Below are 19,636 nucleotides of genomic sequence, written 5' to 3' on the forward strand. Positions count from 1 at the left end.
AATAATAAGACATGAACAGCAGGGATGAAATTTAATCAATGATACCTTTCAGTGTGACCTAAACTGGTTGCTATTTTCTTAAGCCGCTTTACCAAGTCAAGAATTTTTAAAAGACACAGGCGCAGGAGAAAAGCTGCTCATGGGCTAACAGAGCACAGAAAAGGCCCTGGCTCAATGTTTGCGAACGCTTACAAGCAGGCACTTGGAAAGACAGCCCTTACCCACGCAGACCGTGTTGGTGGAGTCCAGCTTGCTGCCACGGGAACACTCGCAGTTGAAGGACCCCGCCGTGTTGCGGCACACTCCGTTGACGCAGGGGCTAGACTCGCACTCATTCACGTCTGAGAGGAAAGCACAGAGTAGGGCACGGGATCAGGCCAGTGAGAGACACACAGCAGCCCCGAGACTCGCGCCTGAGACTCTGAATGTTTTGGTTTAATCATTTATTAAAGGGGACCATTCCAGGTGTACCTAATAAATACTGAGTTAATTAATGGAAAGAACTACCATACCTCCATGTTGACAGGAATAGGCAAACGTCAATGCAGTTACAGTGGGTGGGAGAGGGGGGAAATGGGGTCAGGGGGTGCATTCTCAATAGGGTGATTCTCAAAAACAGCCCCTATTTTTGACGCACAATGATGGCATCCCCCCAACACACGGAGGGGGGCACTCACCCTCGCAGGTCTCCGAATCTGCCTTGAAGACAAAGCCTGTGGGACAGGAGCAGGAGTAGCTGCCTGGGGTGTTGCGGCACAGTCCATTATCGCACAGCAAGCGATTCACCAAACACTCGTTGATGTCTGCAGGAATGACAGAGCGCGTAAGTGCACAGGGCCAGACAAAATGTTCGGGATACATGTTTATTCAGGAACTACCTTCGATCTTTGATGCATAAAGGAAGACATCAAAAAACCTGAGTTTTACAATTTAGAATGGTGGGAAGAGGGAGGAGTGTGCTCATTCCCTACGCTGCCTGCTGAGGGCGCTATAGACTCACCGACACAGTTTTTCCCACTGGTGTCAGATTCGTAGCCGATGTTGCAGATGCAGCGGTAGCTCCCTCTCAGATTCTCGCACATGCCATTCGGACAGATATCCGGGTCCAAGGCACACTCATTGATGTCTGAGGAAGAGCAGAAGGACTTTATTCTAGGAACACTCCTCTCCAAGCTGCCCTATGCCATAATAAAGACAATTCATCCAATGCTCCCAAATACATAAGCCATGTGCACAAGTGTCACAAACATACACTGCAGTTTAACCTCCTGAAATGCAACTTGTAAGAGACCTGTACAGAACTTGTGTTGAGGAACAATCATAGGGGACCCCTGAATGGCTCAAGGTGTTCGCCCAAGACCAGGCTGCGTTCTATGATCTGAGTGTTGTGTGTTCGAGCGTGGGTAACATCACTAGCCACTGACTGGGATTCCTCAAGCGGTAGTGCGCTATTGGCTGAGCTTTCCCTGCAGCACAGCAATCTCCTGCTGGGGAGGGACAAGCCTCTTGTCCAATCGTCTTTGAGCTGGGCAGCCTGTGATGCTTTAAGAAGAAGGTGGACAGGACAGAGGACTCTGCCTACACTTCCTTGTTCTCTCCCGTGTACGTAGTGGGGTCCACACCTCTCAGCTGAGACGTGAAAGGTATACAGTGGGCGATTCCAAATAGGTGGGGTTTAACAAAAATAAGCTGCGATTCTAGATTTTAAAATATATATAATCACAAGTTCACATACTTGTGCTTTTATGATTTTTCACCTAACGTTTTGATTGACAATCGTGAGACAAATTACAGCTATATGTTACATATAAATCACCGACTATATAATGCTATATAATCCTAGATCGCTAGAGGATAACTGGCACACACAAACACTTTCACTATTGACTCATCTCCACTAATTTTCCCCACACTGCCAGCTTCTCTTGGAAGAGCTGTGTGTTTGTGTCCTCACCTCTGCCGTCTGCCGTGATCCCAATCCCACTGCTGCACAGAGCCTGGAATTCCGCTGCGGAAGGAAACAGCAGGACAGTGAAACACAGCAGCTCCGCACACTCCCAGTCCTCCACTACCACCCCCCGACTCTTCAGCGCAGCAAGTGACTTCAGGAAATTGTTCGCCCTGACTGGTTTTTTATTGCTGCAACAAGCTATTGACCACAGGAGAAAAGGGCGGAATCCAGCCAGGCACAGCTGAAAGGACAAACACGGGGCTTGCAACAGCAGTGAAATACAATCTGTGGTGCGCAGATTCCTGAAGAACAGAGAAGCTGCTAACTGCATTTTCAGTCCTGGGCGGAGGCTGAGACAAATTACAACACAAGTAGAAGACTTTTAACATGGTCAAGTTCACAAGAGCAGAGTGATAAATGGGACAAATGAGCTCTTATCCTTTCTAACATGCTCTTATGTCGCCACATCCACAGGTAAGGTAGGTGTGTCCAGTATACTCACCTCAACGATAGAGTACAGATGTCAAATGCAGGCAGAGTTTGTATACAAGTCAATACTGTATGAATTCCTTAAATATTATTGTTTTGCTTACATTTGACATTGTGTGTCGATGCAATGCCATGCATCAGATATAACTCACAACTGTGTCTTAAATGAGCAGTTTAGTCTTGTGTTTTTGTATTTTGGTGGATTGCACGACAAGAGGAACGTCCCGACCCGAGGCGTGAAATACAAGTGTGATCACCTGAGCTGCGGGCCGGGCAGGGCAGGCAGGGCTCCCCGAAGCCGTGCTCGGGGCTGGTGCAGCAGCACTCTGATTTCGTAACGGCTCCGGGGAGGGGCCGGGAGCAGGTGCCCATCTTGATGGCCCCGTAGCAGGTGCTGCGCATGTGCGTGTCCACGCAGACGCGCCCGTCCACGTCGATGGCCAGGCCTGGCGGACACTCGCAGCGGTAGGAGCCCTCCGAGTTGATGCAGCGCCCGTTCATGCAAATCCCCGGCGTCTGGCACTCGTCGATGTCTGAGCAACCCGGACCCGGGGGAGGGGGGGTTGTGGGAAACATACAGCACGCAAGACGGCACAAGTAGAAAAGAGAGAGAGGAGAAGGGCATCCAGGTTGGTAAGATCACAGAAATCAGACGTTAAACACAACATTAAAAACAACGGCAACAATCCTGCGTTGCAAGACGTTATCTGTGATGAATAAATAACCACGGAGAAGAGCAGGAGAAATGCCCCATACCAGTACAGTAGCGGCCACTGGGCGCCAGGGCAAAGCCTGGTTTACAGATGCACTTGAAGCTGCCATCTTCATTGATGCACATCCCATTGAGACACATGTTGGTGGTGGCACACTCATCGTGGTCTGAGAGAAGAACAGGGGAAGATTAAATGAACTATGACATCACTTACTGTGCATACTGTAATTGGGAATTGTTAAGTCATGTATCATACAGTACAAGGCCACATCCAGAGGTGGTGTCTGACATTCATGGCTGTGCAATGGGTCCTACCTCCAGGTTTCATTAATTCGTGCTTTCATTCTGTTGTTGCAAAAAACGGGGTTGAAAAACTACAATTCATCATGCTGCAGTTCTACATTGAAGATTTTAACTGTGGCTTTGTTATGATAGGAGAATGATATCTCATTTTACCATTTTCCACTTTCTTTAGCAGGTCATACACATGCTCTTACACATAAACACATAACACACTGCAACAAACCATTAGAAGAAGCATTTATTTGCAAATATTTAAAAAAAAGTCTGATCTTAGTCAGATTTTAAAATCTGGCCAAAGAATAGCCAAAATCTTAGCTGCACTCTTAATGCAGGCTCATTGACTCAGTTCACATTTGCAAAGAGTCCTGTGTTATTACTAGCCAAGAGCAAGTCGGTAATGAACAGGTGGCTCCAGGCAGTGACTAATTTAAAATTAATTTAAAAATAAGCAAAACAAGAACGAACACCAAAGGTCAGCACACCCTGCCATGCAATAGTCCAAGCATGTCTTTGTTAAATTGCATCAGCAATTGCATGCTGTGACGATCGACGGGACAGTACTTATTTTCCTCAGTGAGAGGAGGGCAATGGTGGAGACGCTGCAGCAGTACCCACCTATACAGTTCTTGCCATCGGGGGTGAGCTCAAAACCGGCGTTGCAGATGCACTGGAAACTGCCGTCGGTGTTGACACAGCGGCCATTGCGGCACATAACGCCGTTGACAATACACTCGTCGATATCTGAGGAAGAGAGGGGCAGCCTGAAGAGTGACCTCTGCTGGCCCGACACAGGAAAACTACAGACAGGCCTAATGAGGAACTTCCTAGGGAGCTGTTTGCACAAAGGGTGGAAAGTGTGGAACAAGCTACCCAGCCATGTGGTTGAAGTCAATACTCAATTAACTACCAAATGAGCTACATGGGACAAACCGCCTCTTCTCGTTTATAATTGTAGCACACTCGCTGTACACAATGTGTATAGCTGAATAAAAAAGAACCAATGAGTACTTTGAGTTTATATTACTATAAGGTGATATGTATTCCATGTTAAAACAAATGCCAGTGAGGTTGACCAAAGGGATTTTAATATTTTACTTGTACTTTGATACCCTGGGAACCATCACTCACTACATCCAAACTGGTAGAAAAAATTTCAGCCATGTCTGGCCTAAATGCTGATTGGCTGAGAAAGTTTTAGCCATCTCTGATCTACGAGCTGATTGGGCAAGAAACTTTCAGCCATCTCTGACCTACGAGCTGACTGGGTGAGAAAGTTTCAGCCATCTGTGGCAGAACAATAGGAACATACCAATACAGGCCTGCTTGGTAGAGGTGCTCTGGTAACCATCGTGGCACTTGCAGTGGTATGATCCTGGGGTGTTCACACAGTCGCCGTTCACACAGGGATTGCTGACACATTCGTCCACATCTGAGGGCAGGATAAAATGAGAGAGCAAAAAACAGAGTTGTGATCATTTCCACTGTTTTCCTACTTTTTACTAATACTTCGACTATGGGCTCAATAAACAATGCAGAGGAAGTCCAGGACCGGAGTTCTGGTATTCAGACAAAACAAGGCGTTCCTCCAAGTGGCCTGAAGGTGGTAGCAAAGACAGTGCCTCAGCAGGCACAGCGCAGCGGAGCACCTACCGATACACTCCCCGCGCACATCCTGGCGGAAGCCCAAGTTGCACTCGCAGCGGTAGCTGGAGTGAGTGGGGATGCAGCGGCCATTCAGACAGAGGTTGGTGAAATGCTTGCACACATCGATGGTCTCGTTCAGTGTGACTGTGCCTGCACAGGCACACACGTGAAAAGACAGCAGAATAGTCAGACAGCCTTGTCAAAAAACTTCAAACTCATGTGTACACCACTGAGAGGAAATGACAAGCATGCAAAACCATGTTCTAAGCCATATGGGAACAATAAAAGAAAATACATATGAAGAACAAATCGTACAGCCAGGGAATGGGTACAGTACTGACAAATAATGAAGACCTTTGACCATCACAAATACAATTCTCACGAAGAATGAGACGCAACACAACAAGAAATGTCAGCTAGTGCTTTAAAAATCTTTGATGGTTAGAGAAAAGCACAAATAAACATTTCTTCTTTTAAAGCACAGTGATTCTTAGAAAAGACCATTTATTTTTCCAAATGCCTTGGAAAGCAATACAGTTTTGGCCACCCTGGTAGAAGACAAGTCAACGTGATGGTACCACTCACCGATGTTAGGGCTTGGGCCACCATTTCCTCCGAAACCTCCGCCCCCTATAATTCCTCCTCCGTTGCCGTGGTGACCTCCATTGCCAGTTGGCCACCCAGTGTTTGGTCTGTAGTTAATGCCCCCCCCAGTGAAGCCCCCATTGTTTCCTGTCCCGTAGGGTACCCCTGCGATACACAGGCGGCGGTACTCATCTAGAACAGAGAATGGAGACCAAAGTGACTACTGCACCACAAGAGCATGGACACTGATTTAGAGCAGGCCTAAATTTAAAGCAGCAGCACCTGGACACTGGGAGAAAATTGTTAAATTGGTCCAGTCCAGAAGACCTGCAGTCACTATGGCCATACAGAATCAGAGACCCCTGACTTACAGCAACCATCCCCGCATTGCATGAAGATTTTTTACACCACTAAAGAACTAAAACTAAAACTTGTTTTCTATGATTTACTATTTACGTGTTCTACGATCTGGACTGAGGCAAAAAAAGACTGTTCACTTTAAACCTCTGCTGCCCCCTGTCCAACACAAAAGACATATCTGATCAATTCTATTAGTCATCTTGAAATGAGTCCTGACAAAGGTAAAAATTCACAATTCCGTGAGTGCTCTGTAATGGATTGGGTTGGAGAAAAGCCTTTACTACTTAAAAGTAAATATCTGGTATATAGAGTATGTGCAATGGATATAACCTGAAATTGTTACTAGGATCAGCAATGGTTTTAGGTATTTGCACCAGCTGATCACTGAATTAGTGTCCAGCCTGGGTCTGCTTCAGCCAAAAAGAGGCCTCTTTTGCTGATGAGGACCAGGGGGGTTAAACACACACTGAGAATTATGAGGAGGCCAGCTAGTCCTCTTTCAGACTGCCAGGGGAAAAGTGGAATTTGTGTTCTAGGCAAATTTAGTGGCATTAGGGTTATTAGAGTGGCCCCAATCCTTTTAATGTATGCTTGTTTCCTTAGTTTCTCAGGAAAATGAGTGGCAATCAGGCTATCGGTGACGTTACAGGGGCCTCAGCAGATTAGTTAGACCAGTATTTCCTGTCCTGAATGGGTTGGAGCTCGTCTGAGAAGCAGTCAGGCACAGGGCCACTCTGTGGAAACACGAACTGGGACTTGCATTAAAAATGAGTCGGATCATTTCTATTTATAGCTGCACATTCACAATGGACTGAACAGGACAAAATCCAGCCGGCGCCCTGAAGACCACACTGCGCAAGGGGAGAACCGGAGGAGGATGAGTGAAAGCAGAGGGGCCGTGTTAATTACCGCTAGTATTTCCCAGGAATACATTTTCTTATTTATTTGGCAGGTGCTTTTATCGTAAAAGATGATGACATGGGTTAAGATGAGCTAAATCAGTTACAAATAGGCTTAAAAGATGCTTTAAAGAGAACTAAAAATGTGGAAACACCCCAGCCCTCCTGGACCAGGACTAAGCACCCCTGATATAAAGGCAATGACTAACAATCTGGACAGCCCACAGGAAGGCACCTGCACAATGACAGTGGCATCACCCTCTGTCTTTAGGAAAGTTCTCAAGCTGGTGTAAAGGTGCGGACAGGGATGCAGACACTCACCAGAACCCCTGACGGGACACATTTCGGGGATCTGCCCCACGGCCCAGCAGCGGCCCGTGTCACAGCAGCACTGCATCTTGGTGTACTGTCCCGTCAGCTCGCTTGCGCAGCGCCCGCCTGCCAGGGCGGAGAAACAGGTGCCCACCCGCTGGTCTGCACAGGGGAAGAGGAGTTCGCTGATCACACAGGTCACAGAGTGTCCCACGGGAGCACTGAGAACAAGCTGACTGCCTGGTTGTTGCAGTAAAACTGAGATCAGGCTGACTGCCTGGTTGTTGCAGTAATACTAGCTGCATACAGTAACAGCTCATGTACATCATGTGAGAATCCTGCAGAGAGGCACACGAGACACTTAACATGACATTCAACATCAGAACAAAGTCAAAGAAAAGCAAAGAATGGAGTAATTTGGGAAATGCATGGATTATGCCGAGCTCTGAGCATTTGTCATTTCTAAGAATGCTTCCTTTCAAGGAACAGAGCTGAAACCTGCATCAGTTACCACTTTTATTTTCTGGAGTTAATCCATCCATTTCCTAAACCTTTTCTAAGCGATCAGGGTCGTGATAATCATAATAACTATGAGGGCTACACAGAACACTGACTCCATAGGATATTTTTACCGTGAGCACATTTTGTACAATAGTCACCTAAGCATACCACATAACAGAGGAATCTGTGCAGTTTAAGAACAAATTACACATATTAAGGAGAATCAATTTGATTTAAATTGATAATCCTGGAATAAATCCATTTTGTAACATGTCATGAGAGTTACCAAAGCAGACAGGTTTATTGTAATGGAAGGGAATGATGGATGAAGGGATGAAGCCCAAGGCAAATCTACAGCAAAGTATCTTGAAATGCCAAAGAAAGACTTTTATTTGGCTGAAAGCTTGAGGACGCTGTTGTTTCTTGGTAGTTTGATTGGAAAGCCTACAAACCATAACAGAAAAGAAACAGGGACATGTCAAACGGGCTATTCTAAGTAACTCCAGGGCATTTAGATAGGGGACTCTTTCTGAAGGTGGAGAGCATGCAGCCAGTGGCCACAGATGGGTATTTGATGTACTTTTAGATCGGTTAATTCCAGATGTGACTTTTTCAGGAGTTTGGGATCAGCTGGGGATGGTGTGTATGGAAGGGGGGGGGGGGGTCCATTCTTGGTAGGGGGGTGTGTGCGTCTGGTTGGGAGAGGGAAGGGGTGCTAGGTGATTAACTAGACAAACGAGCCAGCAGTCTGGAATTAATCAGTTCCATGTGGAGCAATCTCAGCCAATTACATCGGACATGAGAAGCTGTTCGTCTGGGGCTGCAGCAGTACACTTTAAGCAGTGCTGGACTGCTCCCCTGTGAGTACACCAGCTGGGGGCAGGAAGGGAGAGAAAGGGGGGAGATTTGGAGTGTGTGTGTTGGGGGGGGGGGCATGAAAGAAATTAGAAACAGACCTTGTTCACAAATGCATGCTTTAATTTTGCAGAGCCTTTTACAGACTGAGGTTTTACATTGCGACAGGGCATTAGAACTGATTAGTGTCGCTCTGAACAGCTCCCCCAGGGCTTGTTCTACACACAGTTCAGAGCCAGCGCAGGAGCAGGCCCCTTCCAAATATTAAGCCACTGGCATTCTGAGCGCCCCCCCCGGCCCCCCATTCCTGGCTCACCTCTGTGAGGGAGGGGGTGCTGTTAAGGGGCCCCCATTGTATTCAAAGAATCTAGGTCACATTAGCAAGGGGCAGTTTGGAGACTGAAGACTAAGTCTGGATTGGGAAACCTTCCTTAGAATAGCACGTACTCAGAGACAGAAAAATCTATCCATCCTTCAAGCGATGTGAAAACACAAAAACGCATATACCTGCCCAGCGATCTGGGATGTTGCACTGTCAGCCATGACAGAGAAACAACAGGGACCTATCAAAAACCCTAATCTAACTCTAGGGTGTTATTTTTTTTTCTATTGGCGCCCTGGGATGCTGTGGTTTGCAAGGGAAGGGACCTACGACCATCCAGCCGTCTGAAAAACCAGGAAGAGGAGAAAGACGAGAAAGAGAGCAGGAGAAAGAGAGGGAGGCCATGCGAGAAAGCAGGCAGGACCCCTGCAGTAAGGGAAAAAAACGGCCTCTCGGCCAGAAACAATATTTAAACGTTAGCTGGGGGAAATAGCTTCTGCATGATGTGTCCACTTCGGCGTTTAGGACTGACAGAGGGGTATGCTGAGGAGGTACAGCACAGAGCAGGCGGCCCATTCTCAAAAACCCCAGCCACCCTAGCAAGAGACTGATGTACCCTTGCACTGTGCTTTGGACGGTCTCTTTTGCAGAAACCGTTCTTATTGAAAGAAGTACGGGTAGGATGCTTTTTGCCAGCACAAGCACTGCGATAACGCAGTCAGGTGATTTTTTTATCTTAAATAAGGTGCTGCATGTACCTGCCACCTTTCCCTGTTGTTTTTGGTGTGTGAGCCCCCCCCCCCCTTCTCCCCCCCCTGGCCCCACCCCCACTTTGTTTGTTGCTGTGTTATTGAAAAGAACCAAAATGCATCTTAAGCAGTGACTGTGGTCCACCTCCGTAAAACAACGGAGGAAAGTGCTCTCGAGCATAGCAACATCGGCTCAGCACAGGGAGGTGTGAAACGCAAACTTCGGAAAATCGTGTGCGATGGGACGGAAATAGCACAGCAGGGAAAAGGTAGGCAATGTCTGTGAACGCACAGTGCAGATCTCCCATGGTGAATGTTCATGAGGGCTGCCCAGTCGGGCTCTGAAAGAGAGACCTCACTCACCCGAATGTGCCGAACAGCTCATTTCTTCCAGCCATGTTCTCCTTCAATCTACACCTACGTTTCTGACTGGCAGGTTCTTTGTTGCATTTAACAAAAATTTATAACCACAGCGTAATATTTTCCATCGTTGGCACAGTTTGTATGAAATTCAGAGCCCGCAATTTTCTAGATGTCCCTGGCCCATTCTGTTATTCTGGTGTCAAATTCGATCACTCGCCTCCGCCTATAAGTGATCCCAGATGCGTTTACATTACCACTAAATGGTCCAATGTGAACGCCTAAGAGATCCAAGTGAGATCAACGTCAAGTCGGTTTGATGTTTTGAAGACAGGTATTTACATTTCACACAAAATAAACAAACAACAAAAACGGCACACAGGTGTCAGAATGGCATAGTGTAGACAATGAATAAGGAAATCTTTGTATTTTAACATGGGAAACTCTTCCAAAATTCTTCAATGGAAGGATTTTCCAATTGAAGGTTCCGACACCAAGAAAAAGGTGTTCAGATTTTCACATTGGATGGAATTGGATAATTGAGTCTGTTGTAAGCCTCGCTTAAATTTGGCACCACTTGAATGACGTCCAGATGGATGCTTAAAGGTGGAGTTGTAAGTTCACACACACAGGGGAAACGCCCTGTCTTTTAATTCAAATCCACATGTTCATAACGTCACCCCGACAGGCATGGGATTATTGTGAGTTCCTGCAGGATGGGCTACAAATGTCCGTTTGTTCCAAAAAGAAACGAGCTCGCTGAAGAAGTCTCTTCATGAGAGCTGGACTGGTTATCTGTTCTTTGACAAAAAGTTCCCCCTGAGAGAGGCATTTAACAATCGCCTCTGAAATCCAAATATTTCATGCAAATAAAATGTTCCATAAGCCTAGGTCTCAGAGCCAAGGCAAGAGGAAGCCACTTACCCACACATCTGGAACCATCTGCGCTGGTGACATAGCCACGGGGACAAGTACAGACGTAGCTGCCCGCTGTGTTGGTACACTCCCCACCACCACAGACTCCAGAGATGGTGCTGCACTCGTCGATGTCTGAACAGACACACAGCACAGAGCAGTCAGGTGGCCAGGCGGGCCCGGTCAGAACTCTCAAGGCAAACATACATCACTGCACAACAGCACAGCTACAGCCATTGCTCAGTGCTGACCCTGCAGTGTCAGCCTTCTCTGCTTCATGGGAAAGCTGGATTGGGAGAAGGCCTGGCTCCCTTGCTGGGGAGAGGCGGCCACCGTGTAATCCTTTCCCCTGACCGCATGATCTCGGAATCCAGCTGCAGGATTCTTCCAGCGGCCGTGCTTGTCCCATCTGAGCAACTCTGCTCCGGCCTTAACTGGGAGCCAGGGATCAGCTCTCCTGAAATTTCATATCTTGCAGCATTTCATTGTATAGGAGACCCTCTCATTTCATATTGCTTCAGAGCTGCTTGTAGTAAACAGGACAAGATAAAGTCTCGACTCCTCTATGATTAAAATCCTTTCCACCTTTTTAATACATCATATTAATACATCGGGGGGCATTTACTCTAGGTGTTAAACTGGTTTAGAACACAGCAGAGCTGGCAGGATGTGTTTTTCTTCTTGAAGCCAGTAAAATACTGCGACATGACAGAAATCTACTGTAGGAAACTGAAAATCTGCCTTAGGGAAACACTCCTGATGCAGGCACACTGCTTTCTGATTTGTGTATTTGCAACGCCCACCTCTCCCTGCTTCCCTGAGATCTGTACCAGAAATCCCTGCCCAAGATATGAGGGTTTGGAATGAACAGTCGGCCAACCGCTTGTGACAAAAAACCATTGTCTTCCTTTATAATGTTGCACATGTTGGACCAAGGAAACACTAAGCTGAATCCCACAAGCAAAGAAAAAACAACTGAAAGATGACACCAACCCCCTGTTAGATGATGTGATAAAATCCAGATGGTTAGAGGAGCAGGATGGACATGGATAGCCAGCAGCTAAAGGATTGATCCAGGGGTGGATCAGAAAAGGCTGATAAGGATATGATGTTATGTATACAGTATATTATATACGTAAAGCTCAATAACGTTGTGCATATACATCCATACATATAATAGAGGAAAGATTCTATCTCAGTAAATCTCAATTTGGTGTAGGCACATTGGAGATTCGATCATATTATAAACAAAAGGTACAGTAGGGTCCATCTGCATGCAGTAGGTTAAAAAACTTGAAGCCTGTTGCTGGAATAGTCGTTCCTGTAAAGGGGGCACTGCGTGACCCAGCTGAGAACCTCTATAAGAGGACGTCCAACGTTGTTAAAGAGGAGAACAAAACCTGCAGTCAGCATTCCGCATGAACAAGCCCAGACTTTACTCACAGCAGACAGACAGCTGTATTGAAAAGGAAATGTCTGCCATCTGGATAAATGGCCACTGCACAGGTCTGCAAGCCTGTGTGTGTGTGTGAGTGAATCAGGGGACTTTGGAAGGTTTCCTTGTAATAATAAGCAAATCTTAGCCTATGGTCCTCTCTCTTCCTTCATAAATTCTTTTCCCTTGGTTTGTCCAGATGCTAACACCTGGAAGTGTGACCAGAGAACTGGATTTATGAAATCAAAAGATACCGAAATGAAAAAAAGTGTGAGTCTTGCCCCAAATGCAGCATATTTCTGCTTCCAAGGAGCACAATTTTATTCACACGGGAGAAGCATCACTGATCTAAGCACACCTCCACGCTCTAATATCAGACGGAAGTGCACTCCTCCTGCAGGCTGGGCTTTGAAGCCTGGTGTTCCAGTGCCACTCTCTCGGCAATCAGCCAAAACCCCTCACCTATTTGTAAGTGAAATAAAAGATTCCCTACACATAATTTATAGCTTATGATTCCCCCCACCCCTCACCCCAATGATTTGCACCTCGAACTTTAGGTTTTTCTCCAGCTTCTTTTTTGGAAACTTATTGAGATGTTAACAACGCCCTTCTCGTCCCAGAAAACTTTTTGCATCTCACCAACCCAGGTTTCCCCCACTCCCTCCCACCCTTTTCCTCGCTATCCCAGCTGGGAGACTAAACAGCCATGGATCTGAGTGCCCAGGGACTTTAACTCTACAGTCTCTCATTGTCCCGCAATTAACACTTCGACCCCCCCAGCCCTCTTCCCAGCCCCCACTCGCAATACTGTGCTTCAAAGGACAGAGAGCACCTTTCTGGCAGTCAAAGGCTAAGGAGTGTTCGTTCAGCTTGTAGTTAAGATAATCCCACCCCTTCACTAGCTTGACACGCTGTTCAGGAGCCAGAAGCCAAGCGCTACCTGACATTTTAATTAAAGGATGCTCCTGGACTCGTACTAAGCGGTGACCTCAGCTGGCTGGAATGGACTCACCCGCCCACCCCTAAAGCATGGATCAGCTCTTTCCAGGGACTCTCAGAAGCAGCTATGCTCACACACAAAGATCAAAAAAGAACACCTCCCCACTCCCAGTTCGACAGATACGCAACTTAACGTGATTCCGATCTACGCAGTTCTGACTAGAGCCTAGCTCATTGAGCTTCTTCCCAGCTAAAGTTACCCTTTAAGCCTTCAGGCTGATCATTACTAATCCCCTTTGTCAGCGGACAGTGATGAAAGGAGGAGTGATACAGATAACGCCATCTGCCAAGTGTTTCTATGTATAGGCATGTACTTATCTCTTAACTCAGCAGACCCCTCTAGAAAAGAAGAAACCAGAAAATGCAAGCCTCGCCTTTTTTGGCCCTAGAGACCACAGTGCTAAAGCAAATTTGAAATGCAAGCAGAAGTCTGAACACAGGACAAGGCTTTTTTTTTAATTTCCAGCATGTGATATGATCTGATTTGAAAATTACAAACACAAAGAAGAAAACAAAGCAATAGAGAATATCCCACCCTGGTCCTTTTAGCAGCACAAGCAATGGCCTCTTGTGATTCCTTCGACACCAGATTCAGAGGTTTCTGAATGACCCTTACATGTGCTTAGCTAGACCCGCCAACCACAGATGGTTTCACATAACAGTGTTGAACACAAATACACCCACGACTTCACAACCTCAGTTTTTCCTCTACATGTCTTCCCGTGAGGATTTTGAGTCTAATCTCTTAGCTCAGGCCAGTACCGGCAAGCCAATAAAAGAAACACTCGCAATACAGCACTGTACTGGACATGTTCCTCCCCTTTAGCGTGGGACAAACACACACATAAATAATGGCATGATACTAAAAGCAACCTCTAATTCCTTTAGCTACAGCAACAAGAATGAGACCACATATCTTCCTGAAGAGCAGGATGTGATACAAACTTTCACCATGACTCTTGAAAGGTCCTTGTTTGTTTTCACTTTGCATTGTTTAAATTCTGGCTGAAGCAGCGCCACGGAATGCAGCACATATACAGGATTGAAACCTGAACTGCTGATCAGTGCTCATAAGACACCAATGCACAGGACTACAGTCAGTATTTGCACAACAGTAACGCAAACACTTGTTGGGAGGCCTTATAAAAGGGACCAAAGAATAGGAAATAAAGCTTTGAAATGGGATGGATTGAGACTGTCACTTGGGCTGTTGTAAAGGATACATTTATAGTACAGAAACTCCAGTAAACACCACTTGGTGCTTAGGGCACGTCACGAACATCTGTGGTTGGCTGGAAGGTGGGTGGGTGGGGTGGAGGTGTCAGCCTGCACTCCCTCATTCTCCTGTGTGCGGTTGAGGGTTCTTAGCCATGAGCCCATCCATCTGTCCAGCCATTTTCTAATTGCTGCTTTCAATTCAGGGTCAGAGGGCAGCCAGAGCCTATCCCGGCAAGCAATGGGCACAAGGCAGGGTACGCCATGGATGGGACACCAGTGCATCGCAGGGCAGACACACATTAACCTACCAGAATGTTTTCGGACTAATACACTAAAGAAGAAACACAATCATCATTTTATTCCTTTAACAAGTGTGAAGTCAGAACCTCCAGAACAATTCATGCTTAGAATTAGCTTTGCCTCATATATATCTGCCACCACTTGAGAGTTTCATATGGTTTCTCTACCACAGTAGAGCAGAGTGATTTCAAATCATTGCAGAAGCACTGAAGACACCTCTGATCTTGGCTGCTGTATTCTCCAGGTCTGACTCTCTACAATTTTTCTGGACTGCTGGGACTGGAGTCGTGACAATGTAAAGGCAATTTATACAGGAACAGTCCCAGGACAATTTAGGGTCTGAATGGTCAAATGTCTAGGATGAGAAATACAGAGGAACTGCTGCTGGCAACACTGCAGAACTTCAGAGTCCTAGAAGTGAATAGCGCACACAACGAAATCTTTCTGGCATGATACAAACCCTCTTAATTGTGTACATTGTAATATGTCAGCAAAATATTAAGAATGATTTAATCAGTCTTTACTCATGAATATTAAAATAAAACCATATGACCTTATGGAAGGGCCAAAAGAGAAAAAGCTTGTTTACCAGTTGAAGCCACCCCCATGCCCAGACAGACCTAATGCACAAGTCTAAAAAATTCTGGGCAACGTTCAGTCTCGAACCCGCACCGTGCACCCACTCACCCTCGCACTTCTGGTTGACTTCGCTCTGTTTGTGCCCAGCAGGGCACTTGCACTCATAGGACCCCACAGTGTTGATGCAGTTCCCACCCTGGCACAGCCCCGGAATGGCCTGGCACTCGTCCACATCTGAGAGAGAGAGAGACAGAATCCATGATGCCTGATATTTAGGGAATGTGCACAAACTGAGCCAAAGCATTTCTGTAAGACCCATCAGAGCTATCAGCGATTACAGGAAAAACCAATCTTTTTATAATTTAAAAATATCACCCTTGCAAAATTTTGTTTCAAAGCTACATTCATGTTCTGGTACAGTAAACTTCTGAATACGGTGGTATCAATAACCTTCAGTGAAATAAAAGCTTAGGGAATGTTAAGTGACACAGCATGGAAATCTTATTTGTAATACTTTGGAGTTACAATTACTGTTCCTTTCTTTGTGATCTAGCAGATACAGAAAGAACACAAGGAGCCATGAATTGCTCAAGACCTTTTCAAGACATGCTCCAGAAGACATTCTGCAAGAGACTCGTTTGAGCGTTTTGCAAAGCTCCTAAAATTGTGCCGTGATGCACAGGCAGAAACAGGGAACATGCAGGCAGGGATATCTCTACAAACAGGGAAAGGTATTGGACTGATGAATTCAACTGGAACCCCAGCCGACCCGCAGATGTTAGGCTCACCCTGGCAGGCCCCAGTACGAACGTTGGGGATGAAACCACGTCGGCAGGGGTGTGGCTGGGCTGGGCACATTTCGCACGGGTGACCCCAAGCACGGCCAATGGTAGCACAGCAGAGGGTCTTGGTGCAGACGATGCCACTCAGCTGACCCTGGCACATCTGGTTGTTGACCTGAGTGAAGCAGGGCCCAGTGCGGTAATCTGGAGGAGAGACCGAAAGCAAGAGAAATCAGAGAAAAAGAATGAAGTCGTCTGATATCCAACTGAAGGGCTCACCAAGAGGCCTTTGACAGAAGCCTCTGCAGGGGGATTTACAAAGCCCCCTGCATCAAAGCAGAGATCAGTTTCTGAAAGGAACTGTAAAAATCTGAGTTTCGACAGGCCATTTTGCATCACTCTATACAAATCTTTTAAAAAATGGATTAATGTGAATGAGACAGACAGAGAGAGAAGCAATTCAAACTTGGCTCAAACAGCACCAGTGTGGCTTTGCTTTCAGGAATTAGTGAGGGACCAGTGGCCACTGACTGAGCTGTTTACTGGGAAGTAGTATGCAATTGAGTAAACTGCACTTCAGAAGTCCAGGGGCAAAACAGTGAACAGTGAACATTTCCTACAGGTCTGTTTGTGGTTGAATGAACTGTGGGTAACTGGTGCGGAATATTATAAGCATTTTACCTTATCCTGAGCTGCCTATTGCAATGCACATTTGCAATTGCCACTTGTGTGCACTTAAAATAAAGTCAGATGCATCATGGTTCTGCCCCCTCAGTACAGTCTGTACAGAAGTTTGCAGCAGGTAATAGATCGCTATTCTCAATGACCTAAAATGTTTCCCTCAAAATGGCAGGTAAACCCCTCTGAACCTGTGGCTCACTTGTGGTTAATGAAAAACAAAACGGCACTGCACCTAAACTAGGACAGACTTGAGAGCAGGAGGCAGTCAGTCCCCCAGGGCACCCCCCTCCCCCCTGCTCACTCCCGTGACCTCACAATCTTCCTGGCCAATTTGAGGCCAGGCATGTCAATCTCCTCTGAGGCCCAAAGACCCGCTGAGCAAAGCAACAAACATCTGGGATTGATCATCCCGCCTGGCTGGAGACGAGGCTAGAGACACCACTCCAGGCTGAATGTGGCCCGACGTGTATGGAACTCTGATTTTGTCCATCTCCCAGCATATACAGTACCATATACTACAATCCTCCAATGCTAGGAAACAAAATCAGGCCAGGTATACAGAAAAGACAACCACACCTTCTGACCCCCCGGTCTCTCAAATTAACTCATTTAAAGTAAACCAGACCAATGTCAATGCTATTCACATCAGGACCTCTTGTCCTATTTTAAACTTGACATTTTTTATTTTCTTACTGTTGTACCTGTAACATCTGGATCCAGAATTTAATTACTGTTTTATCCCACTGACGGATTCTGGTGCTCCTCTGACTTACACTCTGATTTGAGCACAGATTGCCTTGCATGCTTAACACTGTGAGATGTACTGCACAGGATAGGTGCCCTCAAATCAAGGATATTGTGTTGTCAGGCCCTATTTCAACCAAGACAATACAGACAAGAGCCCAACCCACTGTGCCAAAACACTACTCTCTTGCTGCAGGGAGCTGCAGTGCTCTGAAGTGCTTTGGAGGCCGATGCCACCCCAACATGATAATATAATACTTACTGTATTATACCGCTTAGACTAGCATAGTGTAAGAAAGTCAGGCATTTTTATATGGTTTTATTAACAGTCAGAATAAATCATTCCTCTGTCTCCTGGTTGCTCAAATGCCTCTTCTGACTATGCTGTTTCTTAGAAAGATTGCAGTTCACCAAGCCTAAGATGGTAAAAAAAGTTTTTGGCCTGTGCAAGATTAAAACCAACACCTACAGAAATGAACAGATAAGAAGGTCATGCAGTGTTGATCTGCAAGGCCACCCAACTCTACAAGGTCGGTGCTATTTCATCAAAGGAGCCATGAATGGGAAGAAAAGCTGCTTGAATTTGGGAAAAAGTCCATATTCCAATACTTTGATCTTTAAAAAAAATATTCTGAAATGTGAGCTCCCAAACCTTTGCACAATGTGTTGTGCTCATTACGTATGACCCAAGAATAATGCAGGAACAGGGGGAAAAGAAGCAAGCTCACAAAGTGCTGTTCCAGCATTGGGCAGCACAGCTGATCTGGTTGCAGGCCCTGAGAATCACACTCAGAACAGCACCCGTCAAACAAAAGACTCTTGAGTTATGAGCGTGGTTGTAATAGGCTGACTAAGAATTACAAAGCCACAGCCTCAGACCCCAGGGGCTCAGGAAAGCAGCCTCTGTACACAGCTGGAAAACCAACCGGTAAACTCCTGTGAGCTCCGTAGCCTGAGAACATTCCCATTCTGACTCCAGAGAGCTAGAAATGGGTGGTGTAGGGGCCAACTGGGAGTTTAGGAACGCTGGCAACATTCGGAAGCAATTTCTACATTTATTACACTCTGCACAGATCACACAGGAGGACACAGTGTACCCCTCCTGCTGTTGTCCTTTGTTTCTGTGGGATGTTTGGTCACTCAAACCTCACCCAACCCCTTCCCTGCCATTATCCTTAGTTTTCCTACGCTGCCTGCTCCTCCATACTCTACAGAAAAATGCCATCCCTTCCCAAGAAAATCTCGCAAAAACTAATCACCTCCTACAGAGATATTTCATCACTAACCATCCAATTTTTTAGGACATCAGAATAGGTTTATATTTTCCAAAAGTAATGGAAATCTGCAAAGTGGAGTAATATCGAGTGGTGTTTGTACTAAAGCAGCAGGAGGAGTCCTTGTAACACAGGTAAAACATTCTAGACAATGTCCAGGATCAAGTAACGATACTCTACAAGGGTCAAGTATCTGCCTTCTGTGCAGGTTTCACAAGTGCCAAGTTAAACAGAATAAAAGTCAGAATGGAGCTGGATGCTCCTTTATCTTGTCACAAGAAAGAAAAAGAGCCAAACTGTGGTTTCCACCAATATCTTGAGCCTTTGAACCCAAATTAAATGATACCATAGCAAAACTCAACAGCCTAACTTCTTCACGTTGGGGAAGGGGAGAATGTGCTCAAAAAGCAAAAGGTCAAGGCACTCTCTAGCAAAAAGGAAATATTAGAAACTCCTAGGCTTTCCTGACAGAAGTTTAATGTTTCCGGTATCGAACAGCCTGGCCTCTTAAAGCAGAGTGATTTATAAGACACCTAAACAGGACAAGCAATGACCCCCCTCCCACCACCTCCTCCTGAGAACGTGTTCTTTTCAAGGGCAGCCAGAGCAAAGGCCTCACATTCTTGACCAGCCACTGAAAATTAGTAGCTGATGTCAGTCTTTAATC

At 46.1% G+C, this 19,636-nt stretch overlaps 1 protein-coding gene across 1 annotated transcript in view; it reads right to left on the minus strand.

Moving 5' to 3' along the window:
- The window catches only part of fbn3 (fibrillin 3), a 74,224-nt gene that overhangs the window by 30,530 nt on the left and 24,058 nt on the right, over positions 1–19,636 (minus strand). Inside the window, exons 7-20 of the mRNA XM_088907551.1 lie at positions 16,277–16,474; positions 15,597–15,722; positions 10,967–11,092; positions 7,265–7,417; positions 5,685–5,876; positions 5,106–5,249; positions 4,765–4,884; positions 4,071–4,196; positions 3,197–3,319; positions 2,698–2,973; positions 1,955–2,008; positions 1,001–1,126; positions 678–803; positions 222–341 (exon numbers count right to left, since the gene is read on the minus strand). Of these exons, the coding sequence (XP_088763677.1) occupies positions 222–341; positions 678–803; positions 1,001–1,126; positions 1,955–2,008; positions 2,698–2,973; positions 3,197–3,319; positions 4,071–4,196; positions 4,765–4,884; positions 5,106–5,249; positions 5,685–5,876; positions 7,265–7,417; positions 10,967–11,092; positions 15,597–15,722; positions 16,277–16,474 (2,010 nt within the window). The remainder of the gene's footprint in view (positions 1–221; positions 342–677; positions 804–1,000; positions 1,127–1,954; positions 2,009–2,697; positions 2,974–3,196; positions 3,320–4,070; positions 4,197–4,764; positions 4,885–5,105; positions 5,250–5,684; positions 5,877–7,264; positions 7,418–10,966; positions 11,093–15,596; positions 15,723–16,276; positions 16,475–19,636) is intronic.

The sequence above is a fragment of the Atractosteus spatula genome, chromosome 28, assembly GCF_055471065.1.
Source record: "Atractosteus spatula isolate fAtrSpa1 chromosome 28, fAtrSpa1.hap1, whole genome shotgun sequence".
In the NCBI taxonomy this organism is placed as follows: Eukaryota; Metazoa; Chordata; class Actinopteri; order Semionotiformes; family Lepisosteidae; genus Atractosteus; species Atractosteus spatula.